This window comes from Nansenia antarctica (genome assembly GCF_963989245.1).
Source record: "Nansenia antarctica genome assembly, chromosome: 14".
NCBI lineage: Eukaryota > Metazoa > Chordata > Actinopteri > Argentiniformes > Microstomatidae > Nansenia > Nansenia antarctica.
Genome location: NC_137684.1, coordinates 18,184,560 through 18,204,543, shown reverse-complemented (window position 1 = coordinate 18,204,543; position 19,984 = coordinate 18,184,560). Strand labels below are relative to the sequence as shown.

The window sequence follows — 19,984 nt, the reverse complement described above, 5'->3', positions numbered from 1 at the left end:
GAGACAAGAGACAGGGACAGAGACAAACTACAGACAGAGAGAGATGAGACAGGGACAGAGACAAGAGACAGGGACAGGAGACGAAACCAGCGACAGCTAAACCTTACCCTGGAGTCCGGGGACAGTGTTGAGGCCTGGGTCTGCTCTGCCAGGTAGAGGGAAAGTGTAGGCGCTCATGTCAGAGGTCAGGGGGAGGGGACATTTAGGATAACACTTCCTCATCAGCTGCACAGCAGGCTCCACAAGGGACTCTAGACCCTTACTGGACAGGCAGGTCTGCATAGAATGGAACAGTTATTAGAGGGGATACCTCCATAGGTTAAAACAGTGACCCCCTAGGCTGTAGAACACAGTAGAAAAGACTGCAGTGTACTTGTGGGTGTTGTGATTACCAGTGGTTGTGATAGATGTATTGTTACCTGCGTAGTAAGGGTGGAGGAGATTGTGGTTGTGGTCTGGTTTGTTGTGTGGTCGGTTAATATACTGTGTGGTCTGCGGTGTGGTCGATGGGTACGGTACAGTTGCCTGTGCAGTCTGTTTTGCGGTCTGGTTACCTGTGTAGTGTGGTATAGCAGCCCGAGGCCCCCATTGGCCACCAGGGCCTCCCGGCCGGCGCTGAAGTAGGTGGCCTGGTGGAGGCATCGCAGCAGGGCACGGCGGATTGGCACGGCCTCCTGTTGTTGGTCCTTGTTGTGCCAGTCTTCATACAGCTTCAGCAGGGCAGAGATGTACCCCTTTGCCACCGCAGATCTAACATTAGTCTCTGGAAGAGGGAGGAGAGAGAGAGAGAGAGAGAAGGCAACGTTTTATATACCACATAGCAGTCGTCATTCTACTCTCCGTTGTACAATACATAGTATTGTATTGTGTTGTATAGTATAGCATTGATTGATCCTATATGAGTTGACTCAAAGTTGACTATGTCAAGGAATGTTTCTACATGGATGTACAAGACATTGTACTGTAGACAAGGTGAGATGTCAAGGTTTGATAAACACACACTATTACAGTCAGTAATGACTGATGTGCTAAAGAAAGATTTCTCACCGTGTGCAATAACAACACAAACACCTCAATGACCTGTACCTACGCACTGAAGCCACTAACAGAAGAAACTCTCTCTCTCTCACTCTCTCTCTCTCTCTCTCTCTCTCTCTCTCTCTCTCTCTCTCTCTCTCTCTCTCTCTCTCTCTCTCTCTCTCTCTCTCTCTCTCTCTCTCTCTCTCTCTCTCTCTCAGAGTCTATCTATCATGTGTCCAGCTGAGAGCTGAAGCCTGAGTGCTAAATGGATTATATTAATGAGAAGCTTCGGAGCCCTTTCCTAAAATATTTATTCACACATGACCTTTGCATCAATGGTAAGTACAGTATTAGCCACCCGGGTGTTGAGGAAGAGAGCCTTGTTGCATCGCATTAGTCCCTTGTCTGTTTACTCCCAAAGTCCGGGTAAATATTTGTTATTTATCGCAAGCTGCCATATTAGCTATTCATATTCAAATTGACGGTGGCGTTTTTTCTTCTTTTTTCTGTCTCTTTCTATGTTATGCTTGACTGTGCATTTTATTAGAAAAATGTAATAAGAGCATGCATCATCTTGGCACTGGGAAATAAATAAATAACAAAACAAATAAACAATAGCATAATGAAGTGAAATAGCCCAAGTGAGATAAGAATACTTGGCATTTCACTGTCATAATGAATATTTTCCAACGTAAATGCGCCGGTGAAGACCGTTCCGATGGGGTCAAGGGAGGGAACAAATTATATGAGAGCATCGTCTGTCATAATGCATAATCATAATCTATGTTGATACCTCTGGGCAGAAGAACTAAAGTGGTGTATATAAAAGGCTGCAGAGGACTATTGTAAAAGGCCCGGTGGGTCAACTGCTATGATAATGGGGGTCTAGCGAGAGTGCCAAAACACAATTGAAACAAATGCAGTCCAGTCCAGTCCAGTCCAGTCCAGTCCAGTCCAGTCCAGTCCAGTCCACTCCAGTCCAGTCAAGCCAGGACATGTGGAATAATAAAACCTAATGAGTAATAAACGTTTTAGGGAGTGTATCACAATGATGCTCTGGCTTGGTTTAGCTAGCTACAAGAACGTGTCCAGGGTTTTATGAGGAGGGATGTATAGAGTGGCCAACATTTACAACCTTTTACTGGCCAAGGTGCATACACTTCCACTACCACACACTCTATGGTCTTTACAACACAACGTAGCCTTGTACCGGATGGGTTTCAGCACATACAATACGGCTATCGCATGCTGCATCCCAGGGATTCGCCCTTTGTCCCGAAGAGTGGACACAGAACCAGTGTAGTCCTCCATAGAGCACGGGGTAACAACAGGCAGGCAGACTGGTGTTGTGAAGGTCAGCCCCACGTGCATATGCTGCAGCAGCAGGGGAGTGGCTCATGTGTGTCTGCCCAGTATAATGCTTGACAGATGATCAGAGGAGATGGAGAGCAAGGGTGGAGAGTGGAAACAAACAAGAGAAAAAGAAAAGGTTTCTTTCTCAAGTGCCTCTCTCTGTCTCTCTCTCTCTAAAACTATACTTTCCTCTTTCCTCCATTCCTCCCTCCCTCCCTCCCTCCCTGTCTTTCTCTCACTCTGCCTCTCTCTCCCTCTCTCTGTTTGTTCTGCCTCTCTCTCTCTCTACCATACACCCACGCTACACCCCCCTCTCTCTCTCTCCCCTATCCTTCTAGATCTCTGCATGGGGGCCATGGTCTGTGTGAGCTCCAGCCCAGCTAAGCACAAACACAGCTCTCTGAAATATTAATGACTGCATTGGGTTTTATCACTCTCTCTCTGAGGAGAATAATTCATAGCCAGATGCATGATGATTGTATAGGGGAGGGTAAGTAGTGCATGCATGCAACTCTATATACTCCTTGACAGAGGAGGCCTGTATGTATAGACCAAGGGATTACAGTATTAGATAACCATAGGAGAACCTCAAAAGGCTGACTCATTTCTCTACTCTTATGGTTCAAATCCCACACTACTGTGCTTCCTAGTAGTACTGCACTGACTATTACGTGTGGTTTTGGAGCAGTGTGGAGCTCTGAACATGAATCATGATGTATTTTTGGACATCCTTATTCACATCTCAAGCTTATCTTATGCTTTTTGAGCGTGTTTCAGACACAGCCAGACACCAATGCCTAGATGTGTATCGCTAGATCAAAAGGTAATATCACAACTCTCAATCATCGACACCACACAAGGTGAAAACACGTGAGCTGAGCCGTCGGATGATTATTGATATTGACTACCTCTGACTCACACCAACAGTGAACTAAGACTCAATGAAAAAACACCATCATAACAAAAGGCACAGGTCATGAAGCCCCCCGTACACAATGTACAGACAAAGAATGACGACACTACACTGAGTGGAGATGCTGAATGAAAGATAATGAATTGCACAATCACTGCCTCGTAGACGCACATCTTTAAAAATAGAAAAAAATAAAAAGAAGCTTGAGAGCCTAATGTTATTCACAAGTAGAATGGCTCATCAGCTCAGCAGCAACTGCAGTGCTGCAACAGGTGCAGAGCCTGTATACACAAAGGAGGAGCTCAGAGACCTTGTAAGGGTAGAGAGATACCCAAAGGCACAGAGCCACACTGCCACCTACAGGCAGACTAGAACACTGCGGCGAAGGCTTTTTATGAGAGCCATCTTTCTTTCCAGAGCCAGCCTTTGGCAGATTAATAGCTTTGCTTGTGTTTTTTTTGTGTCTGCGTGAATTTTGAATGCAGAGGGGGGGAAATGTAATTTGATTTTTGTTGTGGAAAATGGAATTCCAGCTGGAGATAAATGAAAGTAACGATTTTGTTAATGTATACAGGGAAGGGATATTAAAGTGATATTTTAAATGTACAACATCAATAACTAATATAACAGTTGTTATGAACAAATTCACAGGGTTGGAAATGTGTTAGTGAATCATTGTATGACAACCTGTAAATTCACCAATAAGCCAGGTGCAATGATATTATAGTGAGTGTGATTGCGTTTGTTTTGTGCAAACTGAGTGGATCAGCCTCAATAGAGAATATGCCGCCTATTGAAAACACGAGAGCCACAGGAAAACAAACCAGTTTAATAAAATGATCAAGATTATCTCTGAGATCTTGAACACAAATTGAATCAATATACAATACAAATCCTAGAGAATCTTAGGCACAATTGAATATGTTGAATCGTTTGACAAGCCAGAGTGAAACTGGTGAACATTTGTATACAGTGTCAAAGGACTGAAAATAAAACTGTATTAGGACAGCAGCGACCAGTGTTGTTTTTTCAGTCCCTGAGAGATCTTTTTTCAGGCATGTCACACCAAGACAAGCTAATTGACAGCTGGCTTCCCTGGGTGGCTAAAACATATTTTGTTCATATTATGCTCTCATACAGCAGCTGTGTGACAGTATGGCTACCGTGTTTCACCAGTTAATCAGGGGTTTGATATTGAGAGAGTAGATTGAGTAGATAGTACTGAACGTTTATTCACATATAGCTTAGGAGTACTAACCATCCAATCTACCATGTCATACAGTCACAACCACACCCACACACACACACCTTAAACTACAGTACAGCATCTGAGTTTATCAATAACAGTCTACTTGAGACATACAGTATTATAATGTATTCCATACAACACTTGTACAGTGTCGAAGAACTCATTGGATGAAAAAGAAGGATAAAACAATACTTACTTGCACATAAAAGTGCAGTCAGTGCATCGATCGCCGCCCTGCAGAACAAGACAGAAAGAGAGAGAGACAGAATTCGCCACAGTGATTAAGGAGTTTCTCTGTTTCTGCACAAAAAACACATTCATGCACGGCACCTCTCCAAGAGAGGAGACCGAGTCAGCATTCTACAGTCTCCACGAGCACAGTGCACCACTTGCTTTAGCAATGTAAAACTAGAAATCCCTGTCAATGCAATCATAAGCATTTACAACAGGTAACACAACAGCTGAATCAGGGCTATAGAGTAGAGACACAGCATACGCTGCTACCACAGTGTGAACAAGGATTAATTATGAATGTGTTTGGCCATACGTATAAATCCTAGTTTGGGCTTGTAAATTAGGATGATAAAGTACTGTAGGCAATGTTGTGTTGATATGATATGCAGTGGAAACAAAGGGCATAAACACATCAGCGCAGAAACAAAGTGTTGCATGATGCAGGCCGAATTGCTGGGTTCGAATGCTGGAAACGTCAATACCAATAAATGACTGTTTGTGGATGTTAAACCAAAGCGAATGAACCCTTTAGGTCACGGATCGATCCCATAACCGTATGTTTCCAATTAACCCTAACCGTATAAAATACTCGTGCTCGCCTACTCTGTTGCTGTTTCTGTGTTCTCTGCCTTTCAGATAGCCTCCCATCGGTTCACCCACCACCATCACCGCCCCTTCACCCCCAGGATAAGGCCCTGTCTTCCCTGAGCGGGATGAGCTCCATCGCCCCCCCTGCCTGCTCCAAGGCAGATCCGAATTTGCTTCAGAGTTTTAAAGTATTAAATATTGCTTGGCTGAACTGCTGAATGTTGGTTAATGGTCTTTGATCCCCATTTAGAGGTGACATGTTTGGTTAGTGAGAGTGTTAATCCCGCCTATCACCCGTCCCAATAGAGGGATGTGGCCCATAGTGAGGGGTCGAACTGTGTCAACTGACAAAAAATCAGCAGAGCAACACTGTCTAGTATGTCTGAGTGGCAGGCAGGCAGCAGACTCATGACAGTAGCAGTTTGTCTATCTGTCCTTCCATCAAGCGACACTAAGCCTAGCCCACCCCCCTAGCACTCTGCTACCCTGCCGTGCTGAAAGTGGGCTACGGCTGGGAATGCCAGAGTCACTGTGGGGTCAGACGGTTTACCAAAGGATGGACAATAACTGCCACTCAAGAAGAAGATGTCTCCCTGTCTGTTTGTGTCTGTCTGTCTGAACATACCTGTTGGCCTGTTGGCTTTAGGTAGTGCTAGCCAATTTACTCTCCATTTACCCAGCGTGTGAGTCCTGCTGTGATAAAAGCTCCATTAAACATGAGAAACCTACTTCCCTTCAAATGGGCTTCTGGGAAGATCCTGATGAATGCAAGTTCAGCAACGTCGTCCTACCGAATAAAGTTTTGGAATCTAATCTAATCCTCTGCCTGCCAGAGGGCTCTGCCTTTAAGACACACATTTTAATTACACATCTCAGCCTAGCAAACGTGAAGTATGCAAATCGTTTAATTTGTGCACCCCACAAAAACATTTTCCACTTTTTGAAGAGATTCAGTTTGTATCTAAAACCTCTCTCTCGCACCATCTTTGCAACACAAATAATGTCTCAGGCAACAACACAACTGCTATTTTAGGTGCTTGACTTTGCTGTTGTGCTACAGTATATGCTCTTGTTGTGTGTAAGTGTATGTTATCAATGTGTAACTTGGGAGACACAAGTTGCTTTAGTTCAAAGTTGAATAGGAGAATTTGAAGAGAATCATTGTAGAAATTACGCAGCACAGCCTAGTCTACAGGGCTTGTGGGTGATTTTATAGCAGTATCCAGTGTAAGGGAGCCGTGATCTAAACCTACTGGTGTCAACAAAAAAAATGGATAATAAAAAAGTTATAATTGGACACATGGCAGCTCTTAGTCGTCTGATTGACATGTCTAACTGCCATTCAATCTTACGCCATATATCATGTCTCCATGGCGTCAGTACTTCATTAGGGGCCCAAGGTCTATTGATGTGGGCTATTAGAATTCTAAATCTTGGTTAACCACTTGGGATAATTAACAGGATTTCTGCAGGAATTATGTTTAAAGCTGGGGGGGCTATAAATCATCGGTGTGCAGTATTTGATTCACACAGCACTTGTTAGTCACATATGATCCGTCTGTGCTATGTGTGGCAGGCCAGGCATGCAGCGGTGGGTATACTGTAGAGCTCTCTGGCACTAGCCGTGGCATGCCTTTGGCACCGCCAGTGACAGCTGGAGATGATATACGATACTTACTTGACTGTGCGTTGGTGCCTGGCGGTGTGGAGAGAGATGAGTCGGAATACAGTGTCCAGTCCTCGGTTCTGGCCCAGTAACATGGCTGTGGTAACTGATAGATACAAAATTAAAATTATGAAAAAAAGGAAACAAATTCAGCCTGATATCATATGACTGACATATCATGTCACTGTTAAAATGCTAATTAGTTAAGTGTCTCCTTGTCCAGTCTCTTTGATCACCAAGTGGTAGGCCTACTCAAATGGCCTCAATCTCAAGAGACTACCGAAATTCAAACTTCGAAACTAAGTATGCATGCTGATGATAGTTTCCTATTTATACACACTCATTGACGGTTAATAGCATCGTAAAAATGTTCAGACTTTGGGCTTCACATCGTGCCTAACCACCCTGCTAGTTGTGCCAATATTCACGATATACCACGGCTTCGAGTTCCATAACGAGTTTCATAACGCTAACGATAACGGTTAACACATTTATGTATCAATATTTCACAAAAGAGAAGACAAGACAAACTTTTAATTAATGTATTTTAATGGAACTATGTTTTATTGTAAGTGTATTCATCCGCTGAACAGTTGTTTATCGGTTGCTAAGCAATGGTAAGAATGTATCTTGAATGAATGAATGAATGGTCTTTATTGTCATTGATATAGTACAGGTACCAAACAACGAAATTTGGGAGGGGGGGCTCCCCTGGTGCTAGAAAAAAAAACTAAAAACTAAAAACAAGAAGGGAAAAGAGCTGGTTTACATAAATAAAGGCTATGTACACTATCCACTATACTATACTATACAAATAAAACACTGTGCTGTACTCTATGCTATGCTATACCTATTCTAACATTTCCTATTCTCTGAACCTTATGTACCCTAGGGTTGTCATATTGCACATAGTGTTATTGCACATTCATTTAAAGTGTCGCAGTTTGCAGGTTTGAAATGTACACAGTTGTGTTTCAGTATTACACTTGATTTAAATCTAGTAGCTGCCATCAATTTGTCTAGATTGTCCAGGGCCTAGAAGCTGAGCTTCAGTCTGTTTGTCCTTGCGAACATGGTCCTGAACCGCCTGTTCGAGGGCAGCCGAGCAAAGTGTTCGTACCCAGGGTGGGATGGGTCTCTGGAGATCTTGGAGGCCTTCCTGAGGCAGCGTGTGTTGTACAGCTCTTCCAGAGAGGGGAGGGGGGCGCCGGTGATCTTCTGGGCCGATCTCACGACTCTCTGTAGCGCATTCCTCTCTGCGGCTGTGCAGCTGGAGAACCAGATGCAGATGCAGTAGGTGAGGATGCTCTCCACTGCGCAGCGGTAGAAGGTCACCAGCATCTCCTGTCCGATGTGGTCTTTCCTGAGGACTCTCAGGAAGAAGAGCCGCTGTTGTGCCTTCTTGATGATGGCTGCTGTGTTGATCTTCCAGGACAGGTCATCCTGTATGTGCACCCCCAGGAATCGGAGGGTTGAGACTCTCTCCACGCTCCCTCCATCGATGAGCAGGGGCTGGACCTCAGATTTTTTCCTCCTGAAGTCCACGATGATTTCCTGGGTCTTTGACTGGTTCAGCAGCAGGTATCTTAACGGTAATATATACAAACGCGGAGTAATATATGAAAAGATGTGTCAACATTCCATTTAGCCGTGCGTATATCATGGATATTGGCACGGCTGGAACGCAAACTGACCAATAGAGACAATGGACCGGATCTATCCGTTGTATAATATGTAGATATACCTTGTATCTAGACCTACTTCCTGTGCATATTTCCCTGACCCCTTCAACAGCAGTCTTAACATTCATATCTAGATAAATCACATAATATACTTATCTGAAAAGGTGCTACTGAGCAATAAAGATACACTCTATAACCCTGCATAACGTTTGCCTCGAGGGGCATGAGTAAGTCAAACAGGGTCCCCACAAATGGAATTTCCTTGATTAGACAGGGGCACACCGCTGGACTGTCCAATAATCTCCTTTTTCAGGCACCTTTTTAAGCGGTGCAGCCGTTTCTATACATTACGTGACGTGACTTGTGTGTGTGTGTGTGTGTGTGTGTGTGTGTGTGTGTCTGTGTGTGTGTGTGTGTGTGTGTGTGTGTGTGTGCGTGTGTGTGTGTGTGTGTGTGTGTGTGTGTGTGTGTGTGTGCGTGTGTGTGTGCGTGTCCGTGTGTGTCCGTGTGTTCATAGCATGAGATTTAAACCAGAGATTTACCAGGAGTCACGTATGTGTCACATGCCCGGCAATATAATAGTAGCTTGAGAAAAGCATGCCCAGCTTCAGACAGCTCTATCTCAAAAAGTATAAATGTCACAGCTTAGATATTCACACCGTAGGAATCCTGGGAACCAGATGCAGATCAATATGGTTTGTGTACCTTAAAAACTGGTGTCGCAGGTTAGAAAATGGGTTTGAAGTGCTGCTAAAGTGGAGTTTTGAATATTCTACCATTGTGTGAATGGGGAGCATGGTTTTCAAAGAACACTGAATATTTGAACAAACTATAAATGTCACAGGTTATTTACACAAAGATTTACACCGTAGGAATCCTGAGACCCAGGTGAACATGTTCATACATATTATGTCTGTGTAAGTCGTCGTAACAAGTTTGGAGCATTCCACCATTTGTGTGAAGTACAAGAAACATGTCATACATCCCAAAGCTAATCTAGCAACATTCTGTGTAGCCTCTTGAAGGGTTTGGAATTCCATTGCTTTTGTTCAAATAATAACCGTCATGCAAATAAATATCACCAAACAAAATGGTACCAAAATGCCATTGTTTCTTTGTACATGTAAACACATATCAACACACACATTTTCTGTTGCATTTCTGTATATGATTGCTCATAAACCTGCACCGCTTACTTCACCCCCTGGGTGTGATTTTTTTGTTGACATGCATACCCTCCCAAAGGTAGCAAACTACAGAGTGGATTGATGGTTCACACTGAAGTTATAATATCATGAAAGACAGAGCATTTGTTATGGGGGTAAAATACAGGAAAACAGGTGACAGTTGAGTGTTGATAGTCTCACACTTGCCAAGACCCAAGCTCTGGTGTGGTATATTATTTTGTATATTTACCCACTCTGATGGCCTCTAATCGTGACAAGTCTGTTGCAATGAGACAAAACGTTGGAAGCTAGCCTATCAGTGGGTGTTTGGATTGTAGACCTACCAGAGGAACAGAAGACCTGTAGGACCCAGAGGCAGGCTGCGGATCTCCTGGCCTGTTTCCCATTCTGTTGCAGCAACTTCAGAGTCAGCAGCACCGCCTCAGCCTTCTCAGCCTTCGCCCCTATCCTGCGGTCTGAGACACAGACAATACATCTTTTTTTTTAAAGGTTATTTTTTTCTGAGTGGGGCAGTCCCACTTATTTTTCATTTTTTGGGACAAAGATAGTGAAGGTAGACAGGAAAGTAAGGAGGAGAGGGCATGTCAGGAGGCATGTCATGGGGCCGGATTCGAACCCATGCCAATATGGGTACATGTGCGCACTGTAGACCGCAGAGCTAGACCACTGGACCACCCCTGGCCACACACAGAGAATAAGTTAACACAGGCGCACACACCAAAGACTAAAAGTATTTTCTGCAACTTTCATTTCGAGTAAAATGTTCTGTTGCTTCACAGTTTGGGGAACTACCTAAAATATCTCAGTTACATTTGCCAAGAACCAACGTCACAGTTTGAAACATTTGACTGTAAAGGGACGCCAAACACTAAGCTCTTGAGGGCTAGAGGCTCGGGGTAGGGCTCTCTAAGCATTAACACTAGGGCCATTTGCACCTGTTATATCCCAAGAGAAGAATAAGAGAAAAAAAATGATTATTGTACGGTCTCATAGAATATGTGTACATCAATTATTGTATGGTTAATTGCAATTAGATATAGCGTGATGTTGTTTGCTTTGCTTCTTTGTTTATTCTATTCTATTCTATTCTTAGTTAATGTGCAATGGCTCAGTGCATCTGGCGCTTGGATCATCAGAGATCACCATAACAACATGAACACATAAATAAAGATGTGGTGGAGAATAGGACCAATAGGATAGGGTTTCCACATAGCATGTCTCTCTGCTTGAATGACTTCTCAGTGTTATTACCGGTTTGAATTGACAGTGGGTCGCTGTAGTGGAATAGATTGGGCACAAAGCAATAATAATCACTAAATCATGCTAATGCTTAACCAGGCACAATGATCCCTGTTTGTGATAGAGTATCTCTACAATTACTGAGTAAAAACAACTCACACCGATATTCATAAGCCGCAACGGCGTTATTGGGTAATGACTTGTGCAGAAGATATTCAATGTGACACTTTTAATGATTGAAACCCTATATCATGTATAGGGCCCAGTGTATACTGCGACCATGTACTATGTACTATAACATGTATATCTTTTTAATTATTATTACTACTTGATCTTCTCAGTTTGTAAAGCGTCTTTGAGTGTCTAGAAAAGCGCTATATAAATCTAATGTATTATTATTATTATTATTAGTAGTAGTAGTAGTAGTAGTAGTAGTAGTAGTAGTAGTAGTAGTAGTAGTAGTAGTAGTAGTAGTAGTAGTAGTAGTAGTAGTAGTAGTAGTAGTAGTAGTAGTAGTAGTAGTAGTAGTAGTAGTAGTAGTAGTAGTAGTAGTAGTAGTAGTAGTAGTAGTAGTAGTAGTAGTAGTAGTAGTAGTAGTAGTAAATGCAAGAGCAGGAGGCCACAAGGTACTGTACCACTAGAAATAGTCTCTCTTCTTTCTAGTGGGCTTCATTGTCCCTAGTATAGACATGAAGTCTAGCATTCCTGTCAGTGAGGCTTTGTCACATAAAAGATAATCTGGTCTGTCAGACAGACTGACGCTGGTCTACTTTCTCTCCTTTCTTCTGACATATAATACAGTGACCTGACCGGCTGACCTGACCTGTAGCTACTGAACAGTATGTCCATGGGTAGAAAGTAATCCTTTCTTCATTATCATGTGTGTAACTCGGTCCAACGCTGGTCTTGGAAAGGCTACTGTGAGTACTAACAAGACCAGGATTACTTCGTTCTTTTTGATGTAAATGTGTTAGTGCTAGGCTGGAACAAAAGCCTGCAGGCCCAGTTGCTTATCAGTGATGTAGACACCTGACCATTCCTGTACCACTTCACTCCTCCTCCCCCATCCCCACTCGCTCCATCCCCTATCCATCCTTCCTTCTCCAAGGGCCTCTCCTCACCTCTGTGTCCAACCTTAGCCAGGAGGTGCAGCAGGGGCAACAGCACGGTGTAGTTGGGAGAGAAAGACCAGGCTGTCTTGACCAGGGCAGTCAGGAGGGCTTCACTGCCCCCCTTGGAGATCATGTAGTGAATGCGTCTGTCTGTGCCTGTGAAACACATCGGAATCAGTTAACAGCCGTGCCTTTTTTACCTACTATAAGAGCCATCTCGGGGGTCAAATGACCATAGTCTTTACAATGGAAAGCTGCTATTTACACACAACGGCCACTAATCGGCCGTCTTGTAAATTAGCCTGCCTCCTACACAGAAAAACGGCAAAATATCTTTATATTAGCTTATCCTGATGTGATTTTGAAAATGTAAGGATACTGGGTGGTAGAATGCACATATCTAGGAAAAGTCATGAAAGGAGAGTCCTGAAATTTGATTGAGTGCAAAGATATATTTTAAAAATCACTCACAGGCTGTTCTAGTGTTAATACAGTACGTTAGGGTTAGGTTTAGGGTTAGCAATACATTGGTAAATAGACCAAAGTAGGGAATTGATTGTGAATTCAAGCTAGAGTATCCCAGGAATAGAATAGAGTATAAAAAGAATAACATTGCCTGCACGCTGCGTGACCTGTCATGATATTTGAGTAGAATTATATTTGTGAAACTCACCAGCTGAAAGTAGCTCATCCAGAACGTTGAGGATATTGATGGTGCTCTCGATGTCTCCTGCATCCTGTGGGCAGAGAATTGGTTTTGGACATATTAGTTCACAAACTTCTACCATGCTGATGGTGGAGGACAAACCTGAACATACATTGGAATGATAGTAACATATGTGAATGTGACTGAGCACTGGAAAGGTATAAACCCAATTCATTCTAGCCTATCAGAGCGTAAGATTGAGCTACAACTACCATAACACTTACATCTTGTATCCTGTCAGATCTACACAAGTGCCTAGAGACAAAGGGCGAGTGACAGGGGGTGTTTCTGGAAAGGGCCCACACTACGTGACCACCCTCTCAAACAAGTGGGACACAAACGCAACTTGCGCCCTTGCTACCTAATTCTGCTGATGAATTAGATGGCAAGATCATGCAGGTCACAACAACCCAGCGGTGTGAGGGCAAAGAGAATGGAATTCCCTGAAGCGCAGTAAGGGGTTGAGGGGATGAAGCTTAAAGCAGCACCAGATGACGGGCCTCCTCTAGGGGCTACTAATCCTCTGAGACAGATGGAACTCTTTTGAAAATATATTTTCTATACACTGCAGAGGCAGGTTTGTATGTTCATATACTATATGACATTGTGGAACAAAAGACATGTCTATAATGTCATACAGTATGGAATAGAGAAACACAAAATTAAAGAATTGAAAAAAAAAGTGTGAAACATGAACGTCTTTGATATTTACATAGCACATGATTCATATAGGATACCTGAAGTGAAGAATATCATAAGCATATGGAGTATCTTATAGTGGGGGTGGTTTTAGATACATAATGCTTTGGAAGACATTGCTGTAACATTGTATACAAGATTCCATTTAAAAGTAACAGAAAAGACCTACCGGTAAATACAATTTCAAATACAGATTTCAGCTATATTCGTAGAAAGAAACTATAATAACTTTGACAAAACAGCACAACAGGTTTATATGACAGATGCTGTCTCAGGGGAATATGGGACAGCACTCAACAGTTTATCTATACACACCGGTAACTGTCAGGAGTGTTTTAATATGCTGAGGAACACCTCGTTCTGTCATACACTCTCCAAAACTCTTTGTCTGGCAGTGACCATCCGTTTCTTCTGGAGTGCCAACATTCACATACAGCGCTATCACTCTTTACTGAAATGTGCCAGTCACTTCTTAACAGTAAAAAATAAACCTGTCCATGACATGAATAGACTACACCTCCGTATTGTACACTTCAATGAATCACTTGGGCATCTCATTTTAAGGCACTGACAGCTACAAAGCTACGGACAGGAGTTTTGGAAGACAAGGTGCCAGCTAGATGAAACCAGTTGTTAAGACTGCTACATTGTGGGAGACAGCTAAGCATGGGGGCTTTAATAGTGTTGTCAGTTTAGAATTCATCGTATCATATAGCCCGTAGCTCGCCTAGGACATAGAGCAGTGCAGCAGGGAGAGTAATCTTACTGAGACATATAGTCACACTTTATAATAAGTTGCTCTTATACTGTACCTGTGTACACAGTGTCATTATTCTAGTTAAACATCGAACCATGAAGTCGATGTTGTTACTTATTTGATAATTCCATAGTAATTGAGTGTTTTATTAAGTGGAATTTTGAATAATAAAGGGAATAATCCATCTTATTTTGTGAATGGACAATATATTTACAGTTTATCATTAAATCATTATTCATTAGGTTTCATCAATACTAATAGATGTTGTACAACATAACACTAGACACAACATTATTTCCTTTATCACTTGGAATTCAGACAAAAACAGACATTCAGTGGCACAAATTGTTAGTATCGTTATGTTTGAATTCAGTTTAAATAATTATTGTATGCACATTTCCAATGTACTTAACTTTCCCCCCCTTTCATTCTTTTTTCTTAGGATGAATTCATGAACATTAGAAATGCATTCATTGCGAACATATACTAAAATGTTGCTCCTTTAAATTATGGCCATTTGGAAATAAGAATGCTGCTTGCAGGAACAGCATTTCATACATGACACTGAGGTTGACCTCACAAATACTTTTCTTGTTCATAATTTTGATTAACCTGTCAGTCTCAGGTACAATCAGGTACTATTACGTATTGTATATTATATTGAGATTTCCTCTTTTCCATATCAATAAATGTGATCTTTTTCCCCCTTTTTTTTTACTGATTCAATGATTTAATCAGAAAAAAGCAGACTAACAACAAAACTAGTATTAGTGTGGTTTTGACAATACAGTACTACCATGACACTGTGAAACAGGTTTTACATGTGGATACTGAAAACAGCATTACTAGATCAGCTGCACTCACTGAGTTGTAAATTATACGTATCTCAAACCATAGTTATTATGTAATCCTTCGCTCCAATCAAAACAGTTCCTATATTCACAGACATCTGCCTGCCTTCTCACCCACTTCAAACACTGCCTGCCTGTCTGCCTTGCTCCTGCTGGTCAGATTCATCACCTCCGAGTCTTCATACAGTACATATACCTCCATGTCTAGGTTTTCTACTGTTATAGAAGAAGCGCATTTGATATCCGAGTGATCTATGCTTTTGCTGTTTATATCAACTCTCTTTGCTGTTAGCCAAGTGCAAACAGTAAACATGTCTACATGTTCTTCTAGGTAACGAGATCTCTAATTATCACCATTTCTCTTCAGGTTTCACCAGGCACTAGCTAGCCCCTTCTTGTCAGCACCCCTACACACTTGTTTGGAGCATTCCATTTCAATTCCAAGCACACACACACACACACTCTCTCACACACACATGTGCGCACACGGACATACACACACACACGCGCACACGCACGCACACACACACACACACACACACACACACACACGCACACACACACACACACACACACACACCCTACCTGCAATGTAGACAGGAGAACCTCTAGTCCGCTGGAGCTGGGGGTCGCCATGGCAGGCCGTGCTCGCTCTGGAGATACACAGACGTGAGGTAAACAGAGAGAGAAAGGGCTAGAGCTGAGTCCACATTAGAGTCCACCATGTACACACACCAGAACACTCACACACACCCACAGCCACCCAGCCACTACTACTAAAGAGAACAGGCAGAGACCCACAGTCTCCCTGTGGCTTAACTTAAAAAGGAAGCCCCAAGCAGAATGTGTGTTGTGCTGTGCTGTGAGAGAGGGGAGAGGGGTGTTCAGCTGCAGACTGAAACCCTATCTCTCCCCTGGATAAAGCCCCCCAGGCCATTTGTTGAGATGAGTTGAGATGAGTATAAAAAGGCCCTGACAAGACTTAGGGATTAAAACATAGCTAGGCATACCTCAGGAGTCGGGACAGGGAAACACACCGCAGAGGGGTTAGAGAGTGTAGTGTGTGTGTGTGTGTGTGTGTGTGTGTGTGTGTGTGTGTGTGTATCAATAAACACCACTTGTTGTAATGACTCTGTTTATGTATGTACACAAAGATGTTTTAAAAATCTTCTTCTTGGGCAGGACAGCATGCATTTACTATATCCGAGACACACATACAAGGTTAAATGTCACACACATAGTGCCATTGGCGTCATACAGAGTGGTGTAGGGTACCTAATCATAGCAGACAGCGGAGAGACATAGCAGACACTTAACACAGATGACTCGATGAATCATCCTCTAAAAGAGAACAGTTCTTGTTGTTAAGCAGGAGATGTCCAAATAAGGACTTTAAAACCTGATTCCACGTATTGTTTTATGGGAGCTGTGCTGAACTCATCTAACCAGAGTCTAATCACATAATGCTGGTCTGAAACCTATCAAAGTCAAAGATCCTCCCTATCATAATGAATGGTCTCTTCGTGTATAATTATAAAACATTCATCGAAGAATGTGGAGTAGATGAACCCTACCGCACATGCATATGTCCCTTGAAGTGAATGTCAGCGGGGGTTAATAGGAGTACGTGACACAGCCAGAAATAGACCCAAGAACTGTTCTTGTCTTGAGAAACCGTTCGTGCGAAACATTATTCCCCGGCCGCGGGCAGCATCAATCCCTTGATGGATAGATGGATACGGTTTACGAAAGCCTCGGTCAGCGAGACGTTCTCATGAGGGAGATCTCACAAAGGTGAAGTGTCCTTGCTTTTGAAAGCTGAGCCAGTCTTCTTTCGGTTCCCCTTACGTTTACAGTGGTGAGGATTGACAGGAGAGAGAGAGTGTGTGTGTGTGTGTGTGTGTGTGTGTGTGTGTGTGTGTGTGTGTGTGTGTGTGTGTGTGTGTGTGTGTGTGTGTGTGTATGTGTGTGTGTGTATGAGAGAGAGAGAGAGAGAGAGAGAGAGAGAGAGAGAGAGAGAGAGAGAGAGAGAGAGAGAGAGAGAGAGAGAGAGAGAGAGAGAGAGAGAGAGCAGTGAGGAGAAAGAGAGGAGAGAGGAGAAGAGAGGGAAGGGGCGTGAACATGATGCCCAGGAAGCAGACCCATGTTGGAGGGTTGATGCAGAACTCATCATCTCAAAAACATGTACGGTACTCCTTCTGTGACCCCCCCAACCACAGATATGCCAAGGACATCCTCCTTAAACCCCTGACCCATCATCACTAAAACCTCATTAAACCATAATAAGAAAGCTAGTGTTTCATTAAACCATATGAAATCCCAGTAAGGACATTCCTCTTCAAAGTAGATGAGCAATGTCTTTTATACAGCTGCGAAACCAATCGCCCAAGAGTGGGACAATAACTTTTTTTTCTGAATCTGAATCTGAATGATAGGTTATACTAAGCTAGGCTTAGGCTATGACTGCCTAGAGCTATTTATACCGTTGGGATAATGGAAAGGATGGAATTACCAGTGATGACACGTCAAGAAGAACTTTTTGTCCAGAATTAATTGATGAATGTGAATGGAACATCATGTCGACAGAGATGGAGCCACTGACCGGTTGTGGTGACGGGGGTGGTTAGGAGATATAATACTGATGGCCGTTCCAGTTGCTCTGACAACACTCAGAGAAAACAACAAGACATGTTTATGAAAACAACAGTATATATCCCACCAGCTTAGGTGCTGCTGGACAGGAAAATAAATGATAAATAACCAATTTTTCCACTACACTGACAAGCTCCCACTGAATAGAATAGAATAGACTTCAGGTCCTGGGGGTTAATACAGAATGCAGGATCAATAAATTAGCCAAACTCTCCTAAACACTCAGATATTATTTCATATTTCAAGCAACATACAGTAGTAGTAGTAGTAGTAGTAGTAGTAGTAGTAGTAGTAGTAGTAGTAGTAGTAGTAGTAGTAGTAGTAGTAGTAGTAGTAGTAGTAGTAGTAGTAGTAGTAGTAGTAGTAGTAGTAGTATTTACTAGACAATCCCAACAGTCTGTACAGTAAACACTCTGCTGTTCTGTTCACATCTCCTCCTTACTGTTGTTGAGTGCTGAGAGATATCCCTGCATGTGTAATTGGGTGTGAAGGCTTTGTTGGGATAAATCTAACCGCCCAAAAGCTTTACTACGACAACTGAGTCAATAGAGAAGAAAGGATACAGAGACAAAAAGTAATGGGGGTGGGGGTATGTATAGACTTTGACATGATTAATCATGACTTAATAATGAAGAAACTGGAGAGATATGGTATTAGGGATAGCATACTCGCTTAGAAGTTATCTAGATGACAGATATCAATGTGTACAAATAATATATAATACACTGCTCAAAGAAATTAAGGGAACACTTAAATCACACATCCACAGACCATCACTGACCCAATGCCAAACCGGTCATGCTGGATGATGTTGCAGGCAGCATAACGTTCGCCACGGCGTCTCCAGACTCTTTCACATCTGTCACATGTGCTCAGTGTGAACCTGCTCTCATCTGTGAAGAGAAGGGGGCGCCAATTGCGAACCTGCCAATTCTGGTGTTCTCTGGCAAATGCCAATCGAGCTACATGGTGCTGGGCTGTGAGCACAAGTCCCACTGTAGGACGTCGGACCCTCATGCCACCCTCACAGAGTCTGTTTCTGACAGTTTGGTAGCCTGCTGGAGGTCATTTTGTAGGGCTCTGGCAGTGCTCCTCCTGTTCCTCCTCTCACAAAGGAGCAGATACGGTCCTGCTGCTGGGTTGTTGCCCTTCTACGGCCCTGTCCAGCTCTCCTCGTGTAATAGCCTGTCTCCCGGTATCTCCTCTACGCTCTTGAGACTGTGCTGGGAGACACAGCAAACAGTCTTGTGACGGAACGTATGGATGTGCCATCCTGGAGGAGCTGTACTACCTGTGCAACCTGAATTGGCTGCAGGTGCCACCTCATGCTACCAGTAGTGACATGGGCACTAGCAAAATGCAAAACTAGAGAAAAATCTCCGCTATTTGGTTTGAGGTGTATCAACATTCAAATAAGCATATATTCTTCAACTATTTTCAGAAACATATGTAAAGTGTCTACATTGCTAAAATGTGTTTTATTTGCTGATGACACTCGTTTATATTGCTCCGGGAAACAGCAGTTTGGAACCGTTTCTGAATACAGTGGAAAGAGAACTAAAAGTCTTTGGTTTGATATTACCAAGTTATCATTGACTTTAAGCAAAACAAAGTTTATAATATGTGTTAATCGGCAAACCAACAGTCAAGTTGAAATGATGATCAATGAGGTTGAAATAGAACTACCTCACTGTACGCTAGTATTTACACATTTAAGTGTACCTAACTGTACATAGCTCATAACTGTATATAGCCCATAACTGTATATACCTCTAAACTAAACTGATGATTACAATACTACCTCTGCACATACTGTATTTTATAGTTACCTATCACTACCATTGTTGTTCTATGTATGTAATTCTCTATTTCACTATTTGCACTTTTGGTTAGATGCTTAACTGCATTTCGTTGTATAGTACTTGTGCTCTGCGATGACAATAAAGTTGACACTAAGTAAAAAAAATAAAAATAAAAAAAGATCTAAGAACTAAGTAATAGAAAGAGTTCTTGAATCAGAACTCACTATATATATATATTGTATTGTTCTCTCATAGTTCCATACATTACTTACTG

The 19,984-nt window shown here is 42.6% G+C and overlaps 1 protein-coding gene across 1 annotated transcript in view; it reads right to left on the bottom strand.

Annotated features, from left to right (window-relative positions):
- The window catches only part of agbl1 (AGBL carboxypeptidase 1), a gene marked incomplete at its 5' end in the record, with an annotated part of 113,356 nt that overhangs the window by 84,638 nt on the left and 8,734 nt on the right, over positions 1–19,984 (bottom strand). Inside the window, 8 exons of the mRNA XM_080545403.1 lie at positions 108–276; positions 555–763; positions 4,732–4,769; positions 7,036–7,129; positions 10,216–10,347; positions 12,253–12,399; positions 12,917–12,980; positions 15,842–15,909. Coding sequence (XP_080401529.1) covers positions 108–276; positions 555–763; positions 4,732–4,769; positions 7,036–7,129; positions 10,216–10,347; positions 12,253–12,399; positions 12,917–12,980; positions 15,842–15,909 — 921 coding nt within the window. The remainder of the gene's footprint in view (positions 1–107; positions 277–554; positions 764–4,731; positions 4,770–7,035; positions 7,130–10,215; positions 10,348–12,252; positions 12,400–12,916; positions 12,981–15,841; positions 15,910–19,984) is intronic.